The sequence below is a fragment of the Peromyscus leucopus genome, chromosome 1 (genome assembly GCF_004664715.2).
Source record: "Peromyscus leucopus breed LL Stock chromosome 1, UCI_PerLeu_2.1, whole genome shotgun sequence".
NCBI lineage: Eukaryota > Metazoa > Chordata > Mammalia > Rodentia > Cricetidae > Peromyscus > Peromyscus leucopus.
The window spans coordinates 50,987,574-51,008,569 of NC_051063.1; the positions used below are offsets into that span (position 1 = coordinate 50,987,574).

Here is a 20,996-nt window from a genome sequence, read left to right on the forward strand (position 1 = left end):
GCCTAGCCGTGGATCTCTGCATCCAGTTCCCTCAGTCATTGGATGGGGTTTCTAGTACAATTAGGGTGTTTGGCCATCCTATCACCAGAGTAGGTCAATTCGAGCTCCCCCCCCCCCAAGACAGGGTTTCTCTGTGTAGCTTTGCACCTTTCCTGGAACTCACTTGGTAGTCCAGGCTGGCCTCAAACTCATAGAGATCCGCCTGGCTCTGCCTCCCGAGTGCTGGGATTAAAGGTGTGTGCCACTACCACCTGGCAAGCTTTCTCTTGACCATTGCCAGCAGTCTATTGTGGGGGTGTCTTTGTCGATTTCTGTGGGCCTCTCTAGCACTTTGCTTCTTCCTATTGTCATGTGGTCTTCATTTACCATGGTCTCCTATTCCTTGTTCTCCCTCTCTGCTCTCTTTCCCTTTACCCTCACCCTTCATTACCACCACTCATGTCCAGGCTGTTCATGTAGATCTCATCCATTTCTCCATCATTGGGCGATCCCCATGTCTTTCTTGGGGTCCTGTTTTCCAGGTAGCCTCCCTGGTGATGTGAGTAGCAGTCCTGTCATGCTTGTTTCACATCTAGTATCCTCCTACGAGTGAGTACATACCATGTTTGTCTTTCTGAGTCTGGGTTACCTCACTCAGGATGATTTTTTCTAGATCCATCCATTTGCCTGCAAACCTCATGATGCCATTGTTTTTCTCTGCTGAGTAGTATTCCATTGTGTATATGTACCACATTTTATTTATCCATTCTTAAGTTGAAGGGCATCTAGGTTGTTTCCAGGTTCTGGCTATTACAAACAATGCTGATATGAACATAGCTGAGCAAGTGCTCTTGTGGTATGATTGAGCATTCCTTGGATATATGCCCAAGAGTGGTATAGCTGGATCTTGGGGGAGATTGATTCCCAATTTTCTAAGAAAGTGCTATATTGATTTCCAAAGTGGTTGTACAAGCTTGCATTCCCACCAGCAGTGGAGGAGAGTTCCCCTAGCTCCACATCCTCTCCAGCATAAGGTGTCTTCAGTGTTTTTGATCTTATCCATTCTGACAGGCTTAAGGTGGTATCTCAGAGTTGTTTTGATTTGCATTTCCCTGATGATTAGGGATGTTGAGCAATTCCTTAAATGTCTTTCAGCCATTTGAGTTTCCTCTGTTGAGAATTCTCTGTTTAGTTCTATAGCCCATTTCTTAATTGGACTGTTGGGCATTTTGATGTCTAATTTCTTGAGTTCCTTATATATTCTGGATATCAGTCCTCTGTCAGATGTGGGGTTGGTGAAGACCTTTTCCTAATCTGTAGGCTGTCGCATTGCCTTGTTGACCATATCCTTTGCTCTACAAAAGCTTCTCAGTTTCAAGAGGTCCCATTGATTGATTGTTTCTCTCAGTGTCTGTGCTACTGGTGTTATATTTAGGAAGTGATCTCCTATGCCAATGTGTTCAAGACTCCTTCCTACTTTCTCTTCTAGCAGGTTCATAGTAGCTAGATTTATGTTGAGGTCCTTGATCCACTTGGACTTAAGTTTTGTGCACGGTGATAGATATGGACCTATTTACAGCCTTCTACATATTGATATCCAGTTATACCAGCACCATTTGTTAAAGATGCTTTCTTTTTTCCATTGTACACTTTTGGCTTCTTTGTCAAAAGTTATATGTTCATAGGTGTGTGGATTAATGTCAGGGTCTTCAATTCGATTCCATTGGTCCACATGTTGGTTTTTATGACAATACCAAGCTGTTTTTATTACTGTAGCTCTATAGTAGAGCTTGAAGTCAGGGATGGTGATGCCTCCAGAGGTTGTTTTATTGTACAGGATTCTTTTGGCTATCCTGAGTATTTTGTTTTTCCATATGAAGTTGAATATTATTCTTTCCAGGTCTGTGAAGAATTATGTTGGTATTTTGATAGGGATTGCATTGAATCTGTAGATTGCTTTTGGTAAAATTGCCATTTTTACTATGTTAGTCCTGCCTATCTATGAGCATGGGATATCTTTCCATTTTCTGACATCTTCAATTTCTTTTTTCAGGGACTTAAAGTTCTTGTCATATAGGTCCTTCACTTGCTTGGTTAGTGCCCCAAGGTATTTTATGTCATTTGTGGCTTTGTAAAGGGTGATGTAGCTCTGATTTCCTTCTCAGCCTCTTTGTCAATTGTATATAGGAGAGTTTATAATCTTATATATTTTATAATGTATACATCTTATATATTACAATTTTTTTTTTTTTTTTGGTTTTTTTGAGACAGGGTTTCTCTGCGTAGCTTTGCGCCTTTGCTGGAACTCGCTTTGGAGACCAGGCTGGCCTTGAACTCACAGAAATCCACCTGCCTCTGCCTCCCGAGTGCTGGGATTAAAGGCGTGCGTCACCACCGCCCGGCTTATATTACAATCTTATATATGGAAGCTGGAGAGATGGCTCCACAGTTAAGAGCACTTTTGCTTTTGTAGAGAACCTGGATTCCATTCCCAACACTCACATGGTGGTTCATAACCATTGGTAACTCCAGTTCCGGGGGATTCAATACCCTCCTCTGAAACCCATAGGTATCAGGTACACATGTGATGTACATAAATACATGCAAACAGAACATGGGTACACATACATCTTTTCTTAAAGAAAAGGGCCCATTATAGAATTAAGGATAAATGATGGTCTACAGCAGTCAGGAGGTGGAGAGAGAAATAATCTCTCTTAGTGTCTTAGTCAGTGTTCTATTACTGTGTAGAGACACCACAACCAAGGCAACTCTTATAAAAAAAAAGCAGTTAGTTGGGGCTTGCTTACAGTTTCAAAGGTTTGGTCCCTTACCATCACGGTGGAAAGCATGGCAGCAGGCATGGCGGGCATGGTGCTGGAGAGGAAACTGAGAGCTACATCCTGATCCACAGGCAGAGCTATGGCTTTTGAAACCTCACAGCCCACCTCCAGTGACACACTTCCTCCAAGGCCCCACCTCATAGCCCTTCTAATCCTTTCAAACAGTGCCACCCCCTAATTACTAAACATTCAAATATATGAGCCTATAGGGGCCATTCTAATTCAAACTACCACATTTAGGAATGACATTGAGAACATCAGGCACCTTGCTAGCTAATAGCATGCTACTGTAGATAAGGTTACATTTCTTCCCAATCAGACTGGTTCTTTATTAACCCGTATCATCTGATATCTTTAGGCAACTGAATTCCCCAAAATTCCCCTCCCCCTCCACAGATACTAATAGGATACATGTCACAAAACACTTTATTATATGAATGCTATTCCCTCCCCTCCCCATTTAACACACAGGCACTGTCTTAGTTAAGGTTTCTATTGCTGTGAAGGGACACCATGACCATGGCAGCTTTTATAAAGAAAAACATTTAATTGGGGCTGGCATACAGTTTTGAGGTTTCATCCATTATCATCCTGGTAAGAAGCATGGTGGCCCACAGGCAGACATGGTGCTGGAGGAGGAGCTGAGAGCTCTAGATCTTGATACACAGGCAGGAGACTGCATTCCATACTGAGCGTAGCTTGAACATATGAGACCTCAACGCCCACCCCCACAGTGAACACGCTTCCTCCAACAAGGCCACACCCACTCTAACAAAGCCACACCACCTCCTAATAGTGCCACTCCCTATGGGCCGAGCATTCAAGCACTGAGTCTGTGGGGGCCACACCTATTCCCACCACCACAGGCACACGTACACATCTTGTCTATCACATTTCCAAAGTGGAACAGATGTCGGGGTGTCATCTCACCCCGTACATCTGACTCAAGAAGAAAGAGATAAGAAACTGAGTCTTCTGACACAGGCCAATGAGCTCAGCTTCTGAGGAGGCTGAAGCAGGAGGGGCCAAAATATAAAACCTATTGAATACCTCAGAGCAGGGGTTCTCAACCTTCCTAATGCTGAGACCCTTTCCTACAGTTCCTCATGCTGTGGTGACCCCCCACAACTGTAAAATTATTTCATTGCTACTCCGTAACTGTAATTTTGACACTCTTATGAATCATAATGTAAATATCTGATATGCAGGATATGACCCCAGAGGGGGCCAATGACCCACTGGTTGAGAACCATTGCCTTAGAAGAGACCCAGCCTTAAAATACAAAGTAAAGGGGCTGGGGAAATAGCTCCCTGGCTGAGCACTTGAGTAGGCATATTCAAGGTCTAGGTTCGATCCCTAATTGGGGTGGGAGTGGGGTGGAGGCAACCTCTCATACACTAAGTTATAAAGTTATAAAAATACTACTTCACTCCTCTGGTCCATCTTTAAGACTAGGTTTGGAATTAGTTTAGGAGTTTCTGTTACTTGCAGTGTTAGGAAAAAGCAAATTACTGACACACAGATAGTAATAAGTTGCAATAAACACATTTGTTTTGTTTTCCTTTTTAATTTAGAATCTTATTAACAATACATTAGCATCATCAATAAAAAACAAAACACCCCAGCCATTGAGAAAACAATATGCTAACTGACCACTACCAGGGAAAGCGCTCTCACTTGACTGCTGGCAAGCCCAGGACACCCTCAACTCTAGAGTCTCCCTCTCGAAGGAACGGATGATGAAGCATTCAAGTCAAAGCTGAGGAGGAGGAGGAGTTCCAGGTCTGAGCTTGTGAGGTGCCGCCTCGGAGGAGACCCGGGAGCGGCCACAGCCCTCCAGTTCATCCAGCATCGCATGGCTTTGGGATTCACCAGCACAGATTTCTTTTGAGGAGCTGTGGTGATTCATCAGCCTCAGGATTTAGTGGTTATAAGACATTCTTCCATATTAAAAAAACAAACCACCTGATCCACATGACCACATTTTTCATCGCTTCTCCAACTTCTTGTACTTGGCTTCTGTTTGGGGAAGAAGAGGAGTTATATCTTTCAATACTAGCTCTCACAAAGACATTTATTAGGTTTTCAAGCAAGTTCAGATATACCTACTATATTCTTAAGAAGACAGCGGCTTCAATCTCATCATCTACGCAAATACAGAGATCACAGACCTGCCCAACTTGGCAGAGTCAAATGTATATACCCTGACCCTGACTGAGAGTCCAAACCACAGTCACTGGGTCCTAACTGTGCCAAGAGCACATGCTTCTATAGCTCAGGCAGAATGAAGCAAGATCTATTGGTGATCTATTGGCATTTGCCCTATTGGGAGCCTTACTAAATCTTGAAACTGCCCTCCCTGGAACAATCCCTGGTGCCCTCTAGAACCAGACTGGAACACTCAGGAAGTATAAATATACGTTTTGCTTTTATGTCCATTTCGCTACTCTTTTCCCTACCCCTAGCCCCACGTCTACCTAGCCTAGACAGGTCACACAAATCGCAAGCTGAGCCGGGCGGTGATGGCACACCCTTCTAATCCCAGCAATTTGGAGGCAGAGGCAGGTAGATCTCCAGACTTGAGGCCAGCCTGATCTACAGCCTGAGTCCTGGAGGACAGCCAGGGCTACACAGAGAAACCCTGTCTCAAAAAACCAAAAGTAAACCAACAAAAAAAGGACAAGAATAAATCTCAAGCTGGCCTCTGACTCACTGTGCAGCCCAGGTTGACCTTGGACTTCTGATTTTCCTGTCTCCACATTCTGAGTGTTGGAGCCACAGGCCCACACCAATGTGCCATCTGTCCAGTGCCAGGTATAGAACCCAGCACTGGGCATCCATCCCTAGTGTTCTAGATAGAGGTCAGGATGTGGTGGTCTTAAACCCAGGACTTCATACATGGCAAGCAAGCACTGTACCAACTGAGCTGTATCCCCAGTCCTTTCGTGTTTTTCTCTTTTTATATCTCACTTTAGGAAAGCAGTTTGCAAAAATACAAAAGCCTAAAGATACAGAGATTGAAAATGTCATCAAATAAGCCTAATTTTTTTTCATTTACAAATTTTCAGACAGCCTGAGGTGGCTCATCTTGAATTCCTGATCTTCCTGCCTTCACCTCCCAAAGGATTAAAGCATATGCCACCACACTCAACTCTTTTATTGTCTTTTAAAGTCTCAGTAGCTCTTGGGGTGATGCCTTCTACGAGGTGAGGTTCACAGCGAACATTTACTAAATACAACTGTGAACGGTGAAACTGCTGATAAGTACTGCTGTTAAAAAGCCACTGATAAACCTCTGTCTTGAAGCAGTCAGCAAGTGCAATGATAAAATAAAAGAACCCACAAAAGCTATCTAGGATGAAAACACACTCATTACTTTTTACCAAGCAGATAATAGCCAGAGCCGGCAAGCAACACTGGAAGCACTAGCCTTCTCCTCAGAGAGAAGGCAATTCTTCAGGAAAACACAAAGCACCAGTAATTCCACATTTAAAAAAAAATTTTTTTTTAAATTTTATATGCATTGGTGTTTTGCCATGGGTGTTGGGTCCTCTGGAACTGGAGTCACAGATGGCTCTAAGCTGCCATGTGGTTGCTGGGAGTGAAACCCTGGTCCTTTGGAAGAGCAATCAGTGCTCTTAACCACTGAGCCATCTCTCCAGCATCCCCAGGAATTCCACTTTTAAAAAGCACATATGTCTACATTACTAAAGATAATTCAGTGTGGTGAACCACAGTTAAGAGCTTGGCACTAGGGGCTGGAGAGATGGCTCAGTGGTTAAGAGCACTAACTGGCCTTCCAGAGGACCTGGGTTCAATTCCCAGCACCCACATGGCAGCTCACTACTCTCTGTAACTCCAGTTCCAGGGATCTGGAACCCTCACACAGACATACATGCAGGCCAAATACCATATGCATATAAAATAAAGTTCAAAACCAAACAGAGCTTGGCACTGTAATCAGCCACCTGATTTATGGCCCTTCCATGTATTTTATCATCTTTGTATCCTTAAGTTACTTGGTCTCTTAAACCACATTTTTCTTCCCTAGAAGATGGGAATTTTTTTTTTTAAAAAAATTGTGGGCCTGGTGACAAATGCCTTTAATCCTAGTGCTCACGAGGCAGAGGCAGGGGAGTCTCTGTGAGTTTGAGGCCAGCCTGGTCTACACAGTGACTTCCAGGACGGTCAGGGCCATATAAGGAGACTGTCTCAAAACAACATCAACAACAAAACCAAAAATCACCTCACAGATTATTGGGAGAATAAAGAATATAATATATGTGAATCATTCAGAACAGTGCTTGATAAATCAGTAACTACAGAAAATGCTATTTAGTAAATAATTAATTCCTCAAGTTTTGTTTGTTTGTTTGGTTTTTTTGAGACATGCTTACTGTATAACCTGACTTGAATATGAATTTCCAATCTTCCTGCCTCAGTTTTCTGAGTGCTGGGCTTATAGATGTGAATTACCATGCCTAGCTGAGTACTCTTTATCAAATTAAAACAAAGTGGCTGGAGAGATGGCTCAGTGGTTAAAAGCACTCATTGTTGCTGCAGAGGACACAGGTTCCGTTCCGTGCATCCACATGGCAGCTCCAAACCATTTGTAACTCCAAATCCAGGGGATCAGACGCCCTCTTCTGACCTCCACAGGTACTGCATGCACATGGTGCACATACATACATGTAGGCCAAACATTTATAAACCTTAAATGACCAAAATACAAGTAAAAATAATTACCCAGTTTTTTTGAATAAGCATCCAACTTGTAGGCTGCCTGCTCCAGAGCTGCCACCTGCTCCTCAATCACAGTGATCTGATCCAGATACGGCTGTAGTCCGGCATCTCGAGAAACAAACCAAACGTCCGTAAACAGCGTCAGCAAGTATAGAGAAAAGAGAAGAAAGTAAGAAAGCTAGAGTTTCCCCTGCTAGGCCCAACGAAGACCAGGGTGGGTGGCATGAGGGTCATTAGCAGAGCAGATGCTCTGGATCGACACAGCTGGCTTATCAGGTACGTCAGTGACCCAGGCAAAGTAAGTCCTTCTCCTCTTCAGAGCCTCCTTCTCTGTCAAGTTCTTATTCCTTAAGCAACCGTTCTGTTACGGAGTCAGCATCTTGAGCATGCCCATACTAAGGATGTCCCAGTGACAAAGAGCAGTTTTCAGTGGAAAAATGTCAGACCACTCTAAATTAACATTTTCAATTTATAGATTTTCTGCTTATAAAGTAGTCGTTTGGGGCTTTCATTTTTTTTTTTTTTTTTTTTTTTTAAGATTTATTTATTTGTTATGTATAGTGTCCTGCCTGCATGTATGCCTGTACACCAGAAGAGGGCGCAAGATCTCATTACAGATGGTTGTGAGCCACCATGTGGTTGCTGGGAATTGAACTCAGGACCTCTGGAAGAACAACCCATGCTCTTAACCTCTGAGCCATCTCTCCAGCCTGGAGACTTTCATCTGCCCACCTTCCTTCTAGGAATATACTGACTAAAAGCAAGGTTTAAAAGCAGAAGTAACCATCCCACCAAAGCACATTCATCTTGACAATGGAAGAAATACCCCTTGGTCAGTAATGCTTTCTGGAACAGGAGCTCCCAGGAGGCAGGAATACCCTGTTTCCCAAGCACTGGAAAACATTAAGTGCAAGCGGTACTTATTCACGTGATGAAAATTAGTACTCACATTTCTGGTTTAAGTCCTTTAGGTTTCTGCTGATGTTTATAGCAATATCTTTCATTTCAAGGTACTTCAAGCTTGTTAGCTTATTCATATTTTCCAGGAGTTTATAGTCTTCACTGGTGGCTTTAAAATAAACAGAGAATGGGATGCCTTTAGGGTTTGTCTGAAATTATTGGAATATAGAATTTTAGGTCAAGAGTTCAGGGAGGGAATACAAAAGTTCAAGGGAAGACCCCCAGGTTACTTTCAATCTGTGACATTTATACTTAGTCATACCCTGAATAGCTAAGTAGAAACTGAGGCAGCAATCAGCAAAATGAACTAAGTAATGTCTAGAAGAGTTTGTGTCATAGTTAGAAAATGGTAAACTCTGGGCTGGAGAGATAGCTCAGAGGTTAAGAGCACTGACTGCTCTTACAGAAGTCCTGAGTTCAATTCCCAGCAACCACATGGTGGCTCACAACCATCTGTAATGAGATCTGGCACCCTCTTCTGTATACATAATAAATAAATAAATAAATAAATCTTTAAAAACAACAACAACAACAAAATACATGCAAACAAAGCACAAAAAAAAAAAGGAAAATAGTAAACTCATCAAAGAAAAGAGAGGGGAAATAGTCTTGGTACTTCTTCTTTTTTTTTTTTTTGGTTTTTCGAGACAGGGTTTCTCTGTGTAGTTTTCGCCTTTCCTGGGACTCACTTGGTAGCCCAGGCTGACCTGGAACTCACAGAGATCCACCTGCCTCTGCCTCCCGAGTGCTGGGATTAAAGGTGTGCGCCACCACCGCCCGGCCTGTCTTGGTACTTCTATAGAATAAAAAAATATACTGTGGTAGCACACACCTTTAATACCAGCACTTGGGAGGCAGAGGCAGACAGGTCTCTGAGTGAGTTGCAGGACCACCAGGGCTACACAGGGAAACACTATCTCGAAGGAAAAAAAAATTTTTTTATACATAATATATTATATATATTATACATAATATGATTTCATCATATTATATATAGCATCAACTAGAGATATAAACCTTCTATGTACATATGAGTATGTGTATATATGGCATCAACTAGTGTGTGTGTGTGTGTATACATAGGTGTGTGCAGGCTAGAGGTCAATGGATCTTTCTGAATTGCTATCCACCTTATTTCTTTCCTACAAGATTTCTCACTGAAATGGGAGCTCATCAATTTTGCTAGACTGGCCAGTGAGTTCTAGGAATCCTCTTACTTCTACCTCCCCAAAATTCGGGTCTTCATGCTTTCAAAACAATCAGTCCCTGGCACCCAGATGGTGAATGGAGAGAACTGACTCCCGAAAGCTGTCCTCTGACCTCCACACATGAATTATGGCCCATAACTACATACACATGCATGTGTGGGCTTGTGACATGTGTGTGCATGTGCACACATTTTGCACACGCGCGCACACACACACAAATTAGTAAATTAAAATCTTACTTCTCAAAAAGCATTTGTACAAGTAAGAATGACCACAGTGGAGAAAGAACACTGGCTTAACTCAGTTTTATAATCACTTAGACACTTTGGAACTTTAAGTAATTATCTACAAAAATTACTTGGGGCTGCAAATGTAGCTCACTAGACAGAGCAATGGCTTTGTAGATGCAAAGCCCTGGGTTCAATCCCTAGCAACTCACAATGAACTGCTCCATCTCCTGAGGTCAGTCTAGGCCCTTAAGAGGTCCACCAGTAAGCTCTTCCTTGGCAGTCCTGTTCTGCATAGCCTCCACCTCCACATGATGCCTCCCTGCAAAGATCAGTCTCTGAGCTCTGGACACACATGCACGAGGCACCTGAGTATCTTCAGATAACCCACCCAAGCATTTCAGTAACAGCTACAAACAGCCAAGCCCAAACTGAAACCGTTTCCCACATAAACATGGTTCCTCTTTTCAGCTTCCCTGTTTTGGTTGATGGTCCCACCCACACTGAAAACCTCATGAGTATCTTAGGCTGCTCAATACCCACCTCAACAAACCTTGTGAAGTCTCCTGCTGGCATGTGCTCACACCCACACTCTCCATTTCATTCTTGTTATCTCTTCACTTTGCCTCAGACTCCCATTGCTTTCTGAACAACTGCTCCTCTGTTCCCGTTCTCCTCCACATTTGCCCTCCCACTGCTATCAAATAATAATCTCCCTAAAACAAGGGCCACACACTTGGAAGCCAGCAAAAGAATGTGAACGAAGTGATGCAAGAGTTTGTATGATAAACACAAGGAAATCATTCACTTCCACCAAGGAATATGTTCCCTCTCAGTCCAGCACCGTTTACTAATTTAAGGGTGTTGGTACAGAAAACCACTTCTAAGCTGCAACAAATGAAAAACAACAGTGAAAGAACATGGCAAAGGACACTCAGCCACACTAAAGGAGAGGAACCAGCGAGTAGTGAAAACAAAGCAAATCGTATAGTCTTTTTAAAAGTCTGCCAAAACAGGCTGGGATTATGGTGGGCCCTTCCATGTGGGCTCCTCCTAGTGGACCCATGCCAAAATAAACTAGTCTTAAACCATTGCCACAGGTAGGTACCCGTGGGCTGTGAGCCCTGAAGAAGGCTGTGCAGTTTATAACAATATAACAGCTTTAATGGCTGGTTAGACAGATTAAAAAAAAAAAAAGTCTGCAAGAAATGGCTAAGTTACTATTGCCAAATCTTTAGCATCTGCAGAGATAACCCACAAATCTGAATTTGGTTACTCGGTTTCTCTTGCTCAAAAATAAATGAATAATCAGGCTGATAAGTCGGTGACTTACAACCCCTCAACATCTCTATTAAGCCTTTCCTTATAGACTCTGGTTCACAAATTAAAATCCTAGATAATTTCTGGGGGTGGGGCCTGTGAGAAGGCTCACCGGGTAAAGGCCCTGGCTATGAAGCCTGCAGTTCTGAGGGTAGGAGATAACCAGCCCTCACAAGTAGTCGTGTGACCTTTGAGTGTGTGTATACACACAAATACACACAAACACAAAGTAAGTGTGATTTTAAAAAAATTCTGGAGAAGCAAAACCATGTAAGTTCTTACGACCGTGCACATGGCCCGGACTCCACACTTTGACTCTACCTCATACACAGACAGAGTGCAGGCACACTGATCTGAGTCCGTGTCCCAAGAGCGGATCACCAAGTCTTCACACTAACCTACTGGCCTAATCAAATTGCTTGCTGATCCCAACTCTTTTACTAATTGTATCGTCTCCCCCGTTTCCATTTCCTTCACAATCATGTTTAAAACACACCTCCCCTAGGGAGGCACTTCTTGACTAATAGTGCGGAATTTTTGTTGTTAGCCGTCGTTACTACATTAGAAGAGGCCTGCGATTTGTGTTTCTAAAGTGGGTCCTGAGCTTCCCTAGGGAAAGAAGGGGTGGGGCTCTTTTCCTCCCATTCAACCACTGACAGGCGCCACTAGAGCAAGCTCAGGTTTCTGCAGAGAAAACGCAACTGCACGACCGACCGGGCTCAGCCAGGATGGCGTCTCACCTGTCAGCTCCCCAGTCAAGTATGTGGCCATTTTGGAGAACATGTCTCGGCAGAGCTCATTGATGTCAGCTTCGGCGGGCTCCTTTGCTTCCTCAGCTGTCTCCACCGCAGCATCGTCTGGTCGAGGGAGTGAAGGAGGGCGGGGTGGGAGTGTGTGTGTGTGTATGTGTGTGTGTGTGTGTGTGTGTGTGTGTGTGTGTGTGTAAATGTTCTACACCCAGATCTAACCCAGCCAAAGCCGCCTCCTCCTCCTACGCCCCTCCCGACCTGCGCTCCGGCGGTCGAGCCGCCTTGGCTCCCCACCTGCCGTGATCTCAAGCCCCCGACTCGCACTCGCCCACCTGAATCGCCAACTCCATTCCCTTGCTCAGGGGGCCAGACCTTCATCTCAGTGCCCCGACGAGGCCGAGAGGTGCACCCGCGCCTGCATCCGGACCCAGCCCCCCACTAGCCGCTGCATCTCCATCCACGCCGGGCAGTACCTCTAGCCGGCTCCTCGCGTCGCGTCGCAGGGACGCCCTCCGCAGCCGCCGCCATGCCCGGCCCAACCCCGCTTCCGGCTCTGGAGCGTCTGCGCGTGCGCACGGCGAGCGCCCCGCCCCGCCCCGCCCCACCGCGCGCTCGCACCCTCCCGGCTTTGCTCATCTTAACTGAGTCACCCCTCAAATAATGACCTTTTATCAAAGGGCCAAGCATGAAGGCGAAACTGAAGCTAAGCCAGGCCATTGTGAATCAACCCGCTGATGAGAATCCCAGTACCTGGTGTTGAAGATGCGTTCGTTTCTGCGGCCATACCCCAGAACTGTCACCTGGCTTCAGCCTGTCTTGGTGGTGGCCCCACAGTGGCCCCATAATTTGTCAGCTGGAGTTATTGAAAATGCCTCCTCCCAAGACTCTAGCACCCTGACGTGTTTCACTCACCAAAGAACGGCCCAGGGAATATCCATGCTTTTGCAAGCTGTCTCCCACAAGCTTTCAGCCTTGACTCTTGATCCTAAATATTCTCTCCTTTCCCCTGCCCACAAGCCTTGGATGAATATCAACTCTCTGACTCGTGTTTCTTAAACTGCAAGCTAGCTCCTAATGCGGTGTAATTGAAAGCGCCTTTCTTGAAGGAAGTGTCCGTCATAGTTGACACGTTGGTTATCTTGATTGTATTTAGTTGTTGCTCAAGTCTCTTAGGTTTATGGAATCCTCAACAGGGTGTGAGAACAAGCAGGAGTGAAGGGTTTGAATGAGGAGATGTACTGAGGAGCGATGGGAGGTACAGGAGAATGGGCTCACAGGAGAGGGAGAAGTGGCATGAGTTTTCAGGGTGCAGGCTCCTGAGCATCCAAAATCTTGGTGTAAGAGTTTCTTGTCTTATTTTTAGTAATCCTCCACCCACTCATGCGCGCGAGCACGCGTGCACGAGACAGACAGACACACACACACACACACACACACACACACACACACACCACAGATACCCCTACCCCAGCCTTCCTAACCTGACTATTTCCTCTGCAGGACTCATTCTCCCTAGGTGCTGCATCTCCACTCTTTTCTGTAGTAATCATGGTATCTTCCACTTCAAGTATTCCTATGAGCCAGGGCTTCTTACTTCAAGACTCCTGGGACAGCCAAACTCCTTGACATTGACTGGCTCCCACTCCTGTACCTTCCAGGGAGTGCACTCGAGTAGCTTATGTTTCTATCCCCGTCTTCTCTATAACCCCAGAAGCAAACGCAAAGACCTGTTCTCTAAAGAGTTTTATTGATAGTCACCTTGGAACCCCATGTTGTCCTATGATGAACAGAGTCAGAGACCACCACATATTAGTCCAAAGATCAACGAACCCTGACGTCACTTCCATCCCTGAACCTTGATGTCACTTCCTTCCCTAACCCTGACATCACTTCTTTCCCTGACTCCCTTTGGGTTCTGTTTCCAGGTTTGAAGTCCTCTTGGTTGGTTCTGTGTGTTCAGTGGAACATCAGAATCGGAGGGTGGGCTCCTCCAGCAGAGCCCGCATTGACTTCACCTTTGAGGGTGTCCCTCTTAACTCCTCTGTCGGAATCTCACCACACAAGAGTCTACTTTCCCCGAGGGCTTCCTTTCCTTTCTTTCCCTGGGGGAAAGAAAACCCCCTCCACACACGCACGCGTGCCAATGGCAGATCTCTAGACACACATAGGAGAAGAGTATGGTTTACTGCAAAGTAGGGAGACATATCCATCGTCTACTCTTGAGCTTCTACCTTTTGACCAATCGTGGCTGACCAAGTTCTTTAGGAGAGTCATTGCCATCTCTTCCTTTTTGTTTATATTGATGTTAATCACTACAGCAGAAGTCAATGCACAGCGAGTGAGAAGCCAGGTAGGAAATGCTACTTTTCAGAGCTCTGTGACTACATACAGAAACACCAAGGGCCAAGCCTATACATGCTGCCTAGTTACACACAAAAACACTGACTTAAAAGAACAGATACAGGGTGGGACTCCACAGCAGCTGTCGTGAGACATGATGCCCTAGAAGTTGGGGGTACATGGAGAAGAGGCTTCTGGGAAGGCACAGAGAGAGAACTTGCTGTCTGATGTTTGGGGATCTCTTCCATTCTCCTGCCCACCCTGGACTCCCAAGGGGGTTGAAATGACAACTAGGACTGTTATAGGTTCTTCCAAACAGCTAGCTCCTCCTGTTGGAAGAAAAAGGAATAGCTCATTTGAAGGAGTAATTAATTTTTCTCTGAATCTAATTACAGAGAATCTAGATTGCTATAGACTAATGTCTGTGTCTCCCCCAAAGTCTTATGCTGACATGATCAATCCCCAGTGTGACAGTACTAGGAAATGAGGGCTTTGCTGGGTGATGAGGTCATGACTGTGGAACCCTTATAAAGGGGATTGGTGCCCTTTTTTCTTGCCACTGTATGAGAACACATCAAGAATTCAGCAGTCCATGAAGCAAGAAAGAGGCTTTCACAGGGTTCTGAACCTGCTGATACCTTGTCTTAGACTCCTCCCACCCTACCAAACTGTGAAAAGTGCATTTCTGTTGTTTATAAGCAATCTAATCTTTGCTGGTCTATTATAACAACTCGAAAAAACTAAAACAAAGGCCCTCCTCAAAGGTCAAGGAAATCTATAGGCTGACTTAAACAACTTTCTGGGCCTGCCCTCCACCTCCGCTGATCTATGGCCATTGTGAGCATTGCTCCCTAGGTCTTTCTAGAATGTCCTCCCTAACTGAGTGGGAAATAAGATGGGTTCCAGCTGTAAAGAACTCAGAGGATGCAGCGGAAGGGTACTCACCCTTCCTGGGGAGGGAGCCAGGTCCCCTTCCCCCTCCAGCATTTTCAGCTTTGACCCCACAGCATCAACCCGGGACACAATTCCTTCCAGAACACTCTCCACCTGCAGAACTCTCCTTGTGAGCCTGTGTAGGATTTGAGAGAGACAAAGGAAGCAGAAATATGTGTCTGGATATGCGCAGGGGCATGTATTGGAGGTAATACAAAGGTGCTTGTCTGGATGGGAATGAGGAAGATGGGAACCTTGAAGGGAGAATCACAGGGGAACAGAAATCCCCCCTGGACTAGGAAAGGGAATTGGGAAGGCGTGGAAAGATTCTCAAGAGGAGATGTCACAGCCAGCCATTCCTGGACCCTGCCTCCACATACTTGTAAAATTCTTCTCCAGAAACCCAGCATCCTCCTCTCGTAGCTTCTGTGCCCAATTCACCTGCTGGGCTATATCCAATGGACTGGCCTAGGTTCTCAATCTCAGCGCTGAGGGCCACCTGATTGGGAAGATGTATGTTAGAGAGGATAAGATGAGTCTGGGAAGCTTTTTTTTTTACATAATTTATTTAAATTTATTTTATGTACATTGGTGTGAAGGTGTCAGATCCCCTGGAACTGGAGTTCATGTGAGCTGTCATGTGAGTGCTGGGAATTGAACCCAGGACCTCTGGAAGAACAGCCAGAGCTCCAGAGTGCTGAACCATCTCTCCAGTCCCGAGTCTGGGAGGCTTTAATCCGTCCTCTGCTGTGAACAGGCTCGCAGTCTCTTTGGGCTCCCTTTCTCGTTCTTGTCCCTCCCTGTCTCTGACTGCACTGCCCTTGAACTTTGTGACCTACACTGAATAGGAATGGAGCAGGTATAGTAGGATCAATTTCAAAACTCCAAAAGAACTGCATCCTCTCAATTCTTTACAGCTGGACTCCATCTTATTTCCCACTCAGTTAGGGAGGACATTCTAGAAAGACCTGGGGAGCAATGCTCACAACGATCCTCCTAAAGGATCATCAGGGATGATCTTGGGGACTGGTCCATTTTGCAAAGCAATGGTTCTGACCCTTGGCTACGTGCTGGAATCACCTTGGAAATTTTAGAAGGTTCTAATGTTTCAGCCCTACCACCCAGAGCTTCTGATCTAATTGGTCTAGGATGTGTGGCCTGAGATTTCGGCTGTTTAATGGCTCTCTGGAATATTTAATATGCAGCAGCTTGAGAACCACTGTTCTAGAGAGTTCTTTCCTGCTCATTTTTAGGGAGGGTTTATTTTGGGTATGCTGGAGAGGGAGGACAAGTGAGCCATGAGTTCAACCTTCCTCCCTATCACCCAATACGGCTTACTTACCCTCTCCTCTTCCAGATCTTGTCGCATCTGTGCCTGCTCCTTCTCATCCAGAACCCGATTCCCATCCTGATCAAACTTGGTGAAGGCAGCCGTGAGCTCAGATATCTCATGCTCTGCACGCCCCAGTCTAAGGAGAACAAGGCGGTAAAGTAACCATAATTACTCAAACATGGCCTCCCCACTGTGATCACTCAGATATGGTCTCCCTGCCCTTTTACTAGACTCTTGTAAGAGTCTTGATCTCTGGGTCTTGCTTTCTGGGGAAGAAGAGGGTCACACAGGAAGGCCAGGATCTTCAGAGTCTAGTGATTCTACCCCCAACAAGTTCTTTCACTTCTTCTTCATGTCCTGACTTTTGCTGGCTAGGTTAGTCCCTCAGGATCTCACACAGAGATTATCATGTCTTTGCTCCTAGATAGCCTGCTGCCACCCCCACAGCTCTAGCTTCCCTTACACTCTCTACTCCTGAAATCCATCCTCCATAAAGAGAATAACTGACATTTTAAAATGCCGGTTTAATGCCTGAACATGGTGGAAGATGTCTGTAAGTCTTAGGTACTTAGGAGGCAGGGGCTAGAGGAAGAATCAAGTCAAGTTCAAGGTGAACTTGGGTACTAAAGTGAGACCAAACTCCAAAGTAATAAAATGTAATAGAATAGAGCACCAATTCCTTGCTTTAAAGTCCCTCCTGGGCACCCTATTTCTCGGATACAGTGGTGATGTTGAAGGTCTTTCCCAACATGGCCTTTGGCCATGGCCTCGATTCCCCTATAACTCACCATTCATTTGATATCTTAGCGGTGCTCAGCTATCACACTGGCCTTCCTCTGCTTGTCCATGTGTAAGCTAGGCATTCTTTAAAATCCTTTTCAGCCATCACCTCTTCCTGGAAGCCTTCCTTTAATCTCAAAGGGGATTGACAGCTCTTTTTACTCCATGCTTCCCTCTGTTTAAGTCACTACTGTTCTTGAACTTAGTCTGTCTTGGCTTATTTGCTTACATGCCTTTGAGTTCCTAAGAGACAAAGATTTTTTGCCTCATTTAATTGTGTCATCCCCTACTCAAGCCTGATCCACAGATGGTCCTCACAATATATTGGCCCAATACTTTGGGTGGGTGTATATAATAATAGGATAATTATACTGTTACATTACATGTAAAAGTTGTTCAATAAGGTCCAGAATATATATAAGATCATGGTCAGAGATCTGGAAAGCAAGGTCACAATTCTGAAAGTCAGGATTAGAAAGACTCATGAGTCAAGGTCAGGAGCCATAAGTCAAGACCACAGGCCCAGAGATCAAGGCTTATCAGCAAAAGATGTGTAGCTGAGGGTCACAAATTAGACTAATTTCAAATAAGGTTGGATCTCCAGTTGCTCACTCCCTCAAAGTGTTGGTGAAATCTTCAAACTGGATCTCCGGTTCCCCACCCTTCAGGACCTTCTGCACATCTGAAACCCGTTCCTTCCTCAGGCGCAGCCTTAGTAGGGTCTTCTTGTAGCTCTGAAAGGGAAAGGGAGCAGGCAGGAGTCCCCACATGGTCCTCACGGCCATCGGCCCTCCACCTCCACCTAAAAATCTCAAGCCCCCAAGAGCAAGTCAAAGGCTCTCAAGAGCACAGACACCTGCCTGCACCAGGCAAGAACACACTACCATGGCCCAGCACCTTGGAGCCAAACCCAGAGGGAGGCATGCTCCTCAAAGACACTGAGGAGTCACCTGTTTCAGGAGGTCAGAAAGCTGTAACTCATCCTTCTGGCCAGCCAGCTCCTCCTTGACCTCTGAGTATGTGTCATTGATGATGGCCAGGAACATGTTCTAAAGGAAAAAGTATGGACATGGGATTTTTGAAGCAGGATCTTTCTGTGTAGGCCTGGCTGTCCTAGAACTCGCTATGTAGACCAGTGTGGCCTTGAACCCACAGAGATCTGCCTGCCTCTGCCTCCCCTGCTGGGATTAAAGGTGTGTACCACCATGCCTGGCTTGTAACCCAGGTTTTCACCTTCAATCCCACTAAAAGCACTGAGCCTTCTTACTCTATGTCCCACACACATGTTTAAAAAACAAAACAAAACAAACAAACAAACAAACCAATGCTCTCAATCTCAGCACTGTAGTCCACCCATACCTGCCTCTCAAGAGCCTGAAAGTCCACCCTTTGGCACATTTCTGTCAAGGACAGATCATGTTCCTTCATCTGCTTGAGGTTCATTCTCAGATACCGCAGTGACCTTGCTAAACACCAAGATATCCCAACATATGTCCTAGACCTCCCCTACACAAGGGCCCACCAATCACTGAAGTCGTCATTGTTCAATGTGAAAGTACAAATGTGCTCTCTTCTTTACCATCGAGCCCAATCCCATGCCTGTGTCCCCATCAGTTAATCAAATAAGGATACTTTCCTTTTATATTAATAAAAACCACACTCAGGGACTTGGAGAGGTGGCTTGGCACTTTAGAGCACTTGTTGCTCTTACAGATGACCATAGTTCAGTTCCCAGCACCCATGCCATAGCTCAAAGCCATTTGGAACTCCGAATCTAGGGAGCTCAACTCTTTTTTTAACCTCTGCAGGCACCAGGCACACACATGCTGCATATGCATACATCATACATATAAGCAAAACACATACACATAAAATAAATACATCTAAAAAATAAATCTCAGCTATTTCCCCATTGGCAAGAGAGAACTACCAGCAAACACTGGCAATAGAAACCATCATGAACGCCACAGAGGAAAGGGCCTCTTGGAGAACAGGCACAGAGGCTTCTAGAAGTCTCTCCTGCTCTTCATGAGGCATTTCCCTACTCCCTTTCTATCCTTGGAAGATGAGAAGTCGGTTTTCCCAGGAGAATGCGCAGTTTCCTTTATGTCCCTCACACTACCTGGCCATCTGGTGTCACTGTCACCTTAACCAGCTCTCAGAAATCCCAGAAGAACTCCACCTCCACACACTTTCCCCCATGCTGTGAGAAACCAGTTATAATCCTAAGTGGGAGGCCTGTGGGGTCAAGCCCACTTGGAGGCCCTCTAGGCCCCCAGCCCTCAGAAGGACCCTCACCAGGAGCACGAAGAAGACGAAGAAGACGTAGGTGACGAAGTACACAGGACCCAGGATTCGGTTGGCATTGTTGATGGCATTGTAGTCAAAATCCCCAAGGATTATCCGGAACTGAGTGAAACTGAGAGATCAGATCAGGGCTTCACCCAGAGCCTAGACAAACATTTGCCCCAATTCATACCCCATCCCACTTTCCCAACCACAAACAGACCCCTCACTGCACCTAACGCAATAAATGCGATATCATAGACACAGATGGCCTGTAAATGACTTGAGCACAAACCTGAACTTTAGGGCCCTCTCAGAAACTTTAAGCATTGACATGCCCCTACACATGTCCCTCTTCCTCAAGTTGCACACACCCTGGGAGCTGGAGAGAGAGGGGCCCAGGGGCGGGGGGGGGGGGGGACGACAGGACACACACATGCAGGTGACGAAAGTGCTAAAGTTCTCCACTTGGGTCCCGAAAATCAGGTAGCCCAGCTGGGCATAGGCGAAGAAGACAATGAAGAACATGACAGCGAAGCCCAGGATGTCCTTGGCACAGCGAGCCAGTGTGGAGGAGAGCTGGGTCATGGTCTTGTTGAAGCTGATGTACTTGAAGATCTGCAAGGGTCATGGCGAAACAAGAGAAAAGGTGAAAAGCACGGAACACTCCAGGGACCGATGGAGGTACCAGATCAGACCAGAAGAACGAGACCCACGCGGAGGAAGGTGAGGGACAGCCTTGGGGCAGAGGTGGGAGGCGAGTCCCGGGTACCTTGATCCAGGCAAAGAAAACGTTGACAGCATTCATATTGTTGTACTGTGTCTGCCAGAAGGCCAGGAACTCGAAGTCTGCGTAAGTGTCTGGCTGCTGCAGGAGCTCTCCCATCAGTCGGTTGACTTCCAAGGTTCGGAATATGTGGAACCCCACGGCCACGATGGAGAGCTGTCACACAGGAGGCATGGGGGGGGGGTGTCAGAGAAGTCAAAGGGACCTTAAGGGAAGTTCAAAGAGGAGCTCCCAGAGGAGAGCCGGGGCAAGAAAGTCTCCGCTGAGATGTTCACTAACTGAGGTCCAGATGGAACAGAGTGGGTGACCAGGGAGCAGCTTAAATTCCCGACAGCCCAAGAGAGGGCTTTGGGGCCATAGGAAATTGGAAGTTTGTAAAGAACTATGGGGAAGTGGTACTGAGGAATGTGATGTCTCCACATCCCCATCACTCCCAAGCCTTGGTCAAAAGAAATAAATGTGTGGGCCAGTGTGGTGACATTTTAATTGTGCTGAAGTGTGATTTTA

At 45.7% G+C, this 20,996-nt stretch overlaps 2 protein-coding genes across 3 annotated transcripts in view; both read right to left on the bottom strand.

Annotated features, from left to right (window-relative positions):
- Positions 1-4,369: 4,369 nt before the first annotated feature.
- On the bottom strand, positions 4,370-12,593 carry Bloc1s2 (biogenesis of lysosomal organelles complex 1 subunit 2). Of its 2 annotated transcripts, none has more exons than XM_028888848.2 (5): positions 12,504-12,593; positions 12,022-12,138; positions 8,516-8,635; positions 7,570-7,674; positions 4,370-4,842 (listed from the first exon to the last, which is right to left on the bottom strand). In XM_028888848.2, exons 1-5 carry the CDS (start codon positions 12,556-12,558, stop codon positions 4,811-4,813), a joined length of 429 nt encoding a protein of 142 aa, XP_028744681.1. In that variant the 5' UTR covers positions 12,559-12,593; the 3' UTR covers positions 4,370-4,810. The 2 variants fall into 2 exon arrangements, with proteins under 2 accessions (XP_028744681.1, XP_028744682.1); XM_028888849.2 differs by lacking the exon at positions 12,504-12,593 and adding an exon at positions 12,363-12,497.
- A 1,167-nt stretch (positions 12,594-13,760) lies between these two features.
- Pkd2l1 (polycystin 2 like 1, transient receptor potential cation channel) overlaps positions 13,761-20,996 on the bottom strand; it is a 36,345-nt gene continuing 29,109 nt past the window's right edge. Inside the window, exons 9-17 of the mRNA XM_028888840.2 lie at positions 20,475-20,645; positions 20,139-20,320; positions 19,715-19,835; positions 18,367-18,465; positions 18,029-18,150; positions 16,646-16,772; positions 15,684-15,802; positions 15,316-15,439; positions 13,761-14,699 (exon numbers count right to left, since the gene is read on the bottom strand). Coding sequence (XP_028744673.2) covers positions 14,670-14,699; positions 15,316-15,439; positions 15,684-15,802; positions 16,646-16,772; positions 18,029-18,150; positions 18,367-18,465; positions 19,715-19,835; positions 20,139-20,320; positions 20,475-20,645 — 1,095 coding nt within the window. The 3' untranslated portion in view covers positions 13,761-14,669. The remainder of the gene's footprint in view (positions 14,700-15,315; positions 15,440-15,683; positions 15,803-16,645; positions 16,773-18,028; positions 18,151-18,366; positions 18,466-19,714; positions 19,836-20,138; positions 20,321-20,474; positions 20,646-20,996) is intronic.

What these genes read in the sequence shown, in the direction of transcription:
- Bloc1s2 (XM_028888848.2), bottom strand. Translation starts at nt 12,558, where the DNA reads ATGGCGGCGGCTGCGGAGGGCGTCCCTGCGACGCGACGCGAGGAGCCG. An exon ending in ACGCGAGGAGCCGGCTAGAG is followed by an intron (nt 12,139 to 12,503) that starts GTACTGCCCGGC and finishes TCCCTCGACCAG; the next exon opens with ACGATGCTGCGGTGGAGACA. An exon ending in CTTGACTGGGGAGCTGACAG is followed by an intron (nt 8,636 to 12,021) that starts GTGAGACGCCAT and finishes TTTATTTTAAAG; the next exon opens with CCACCAGTGAAGACTATAAA.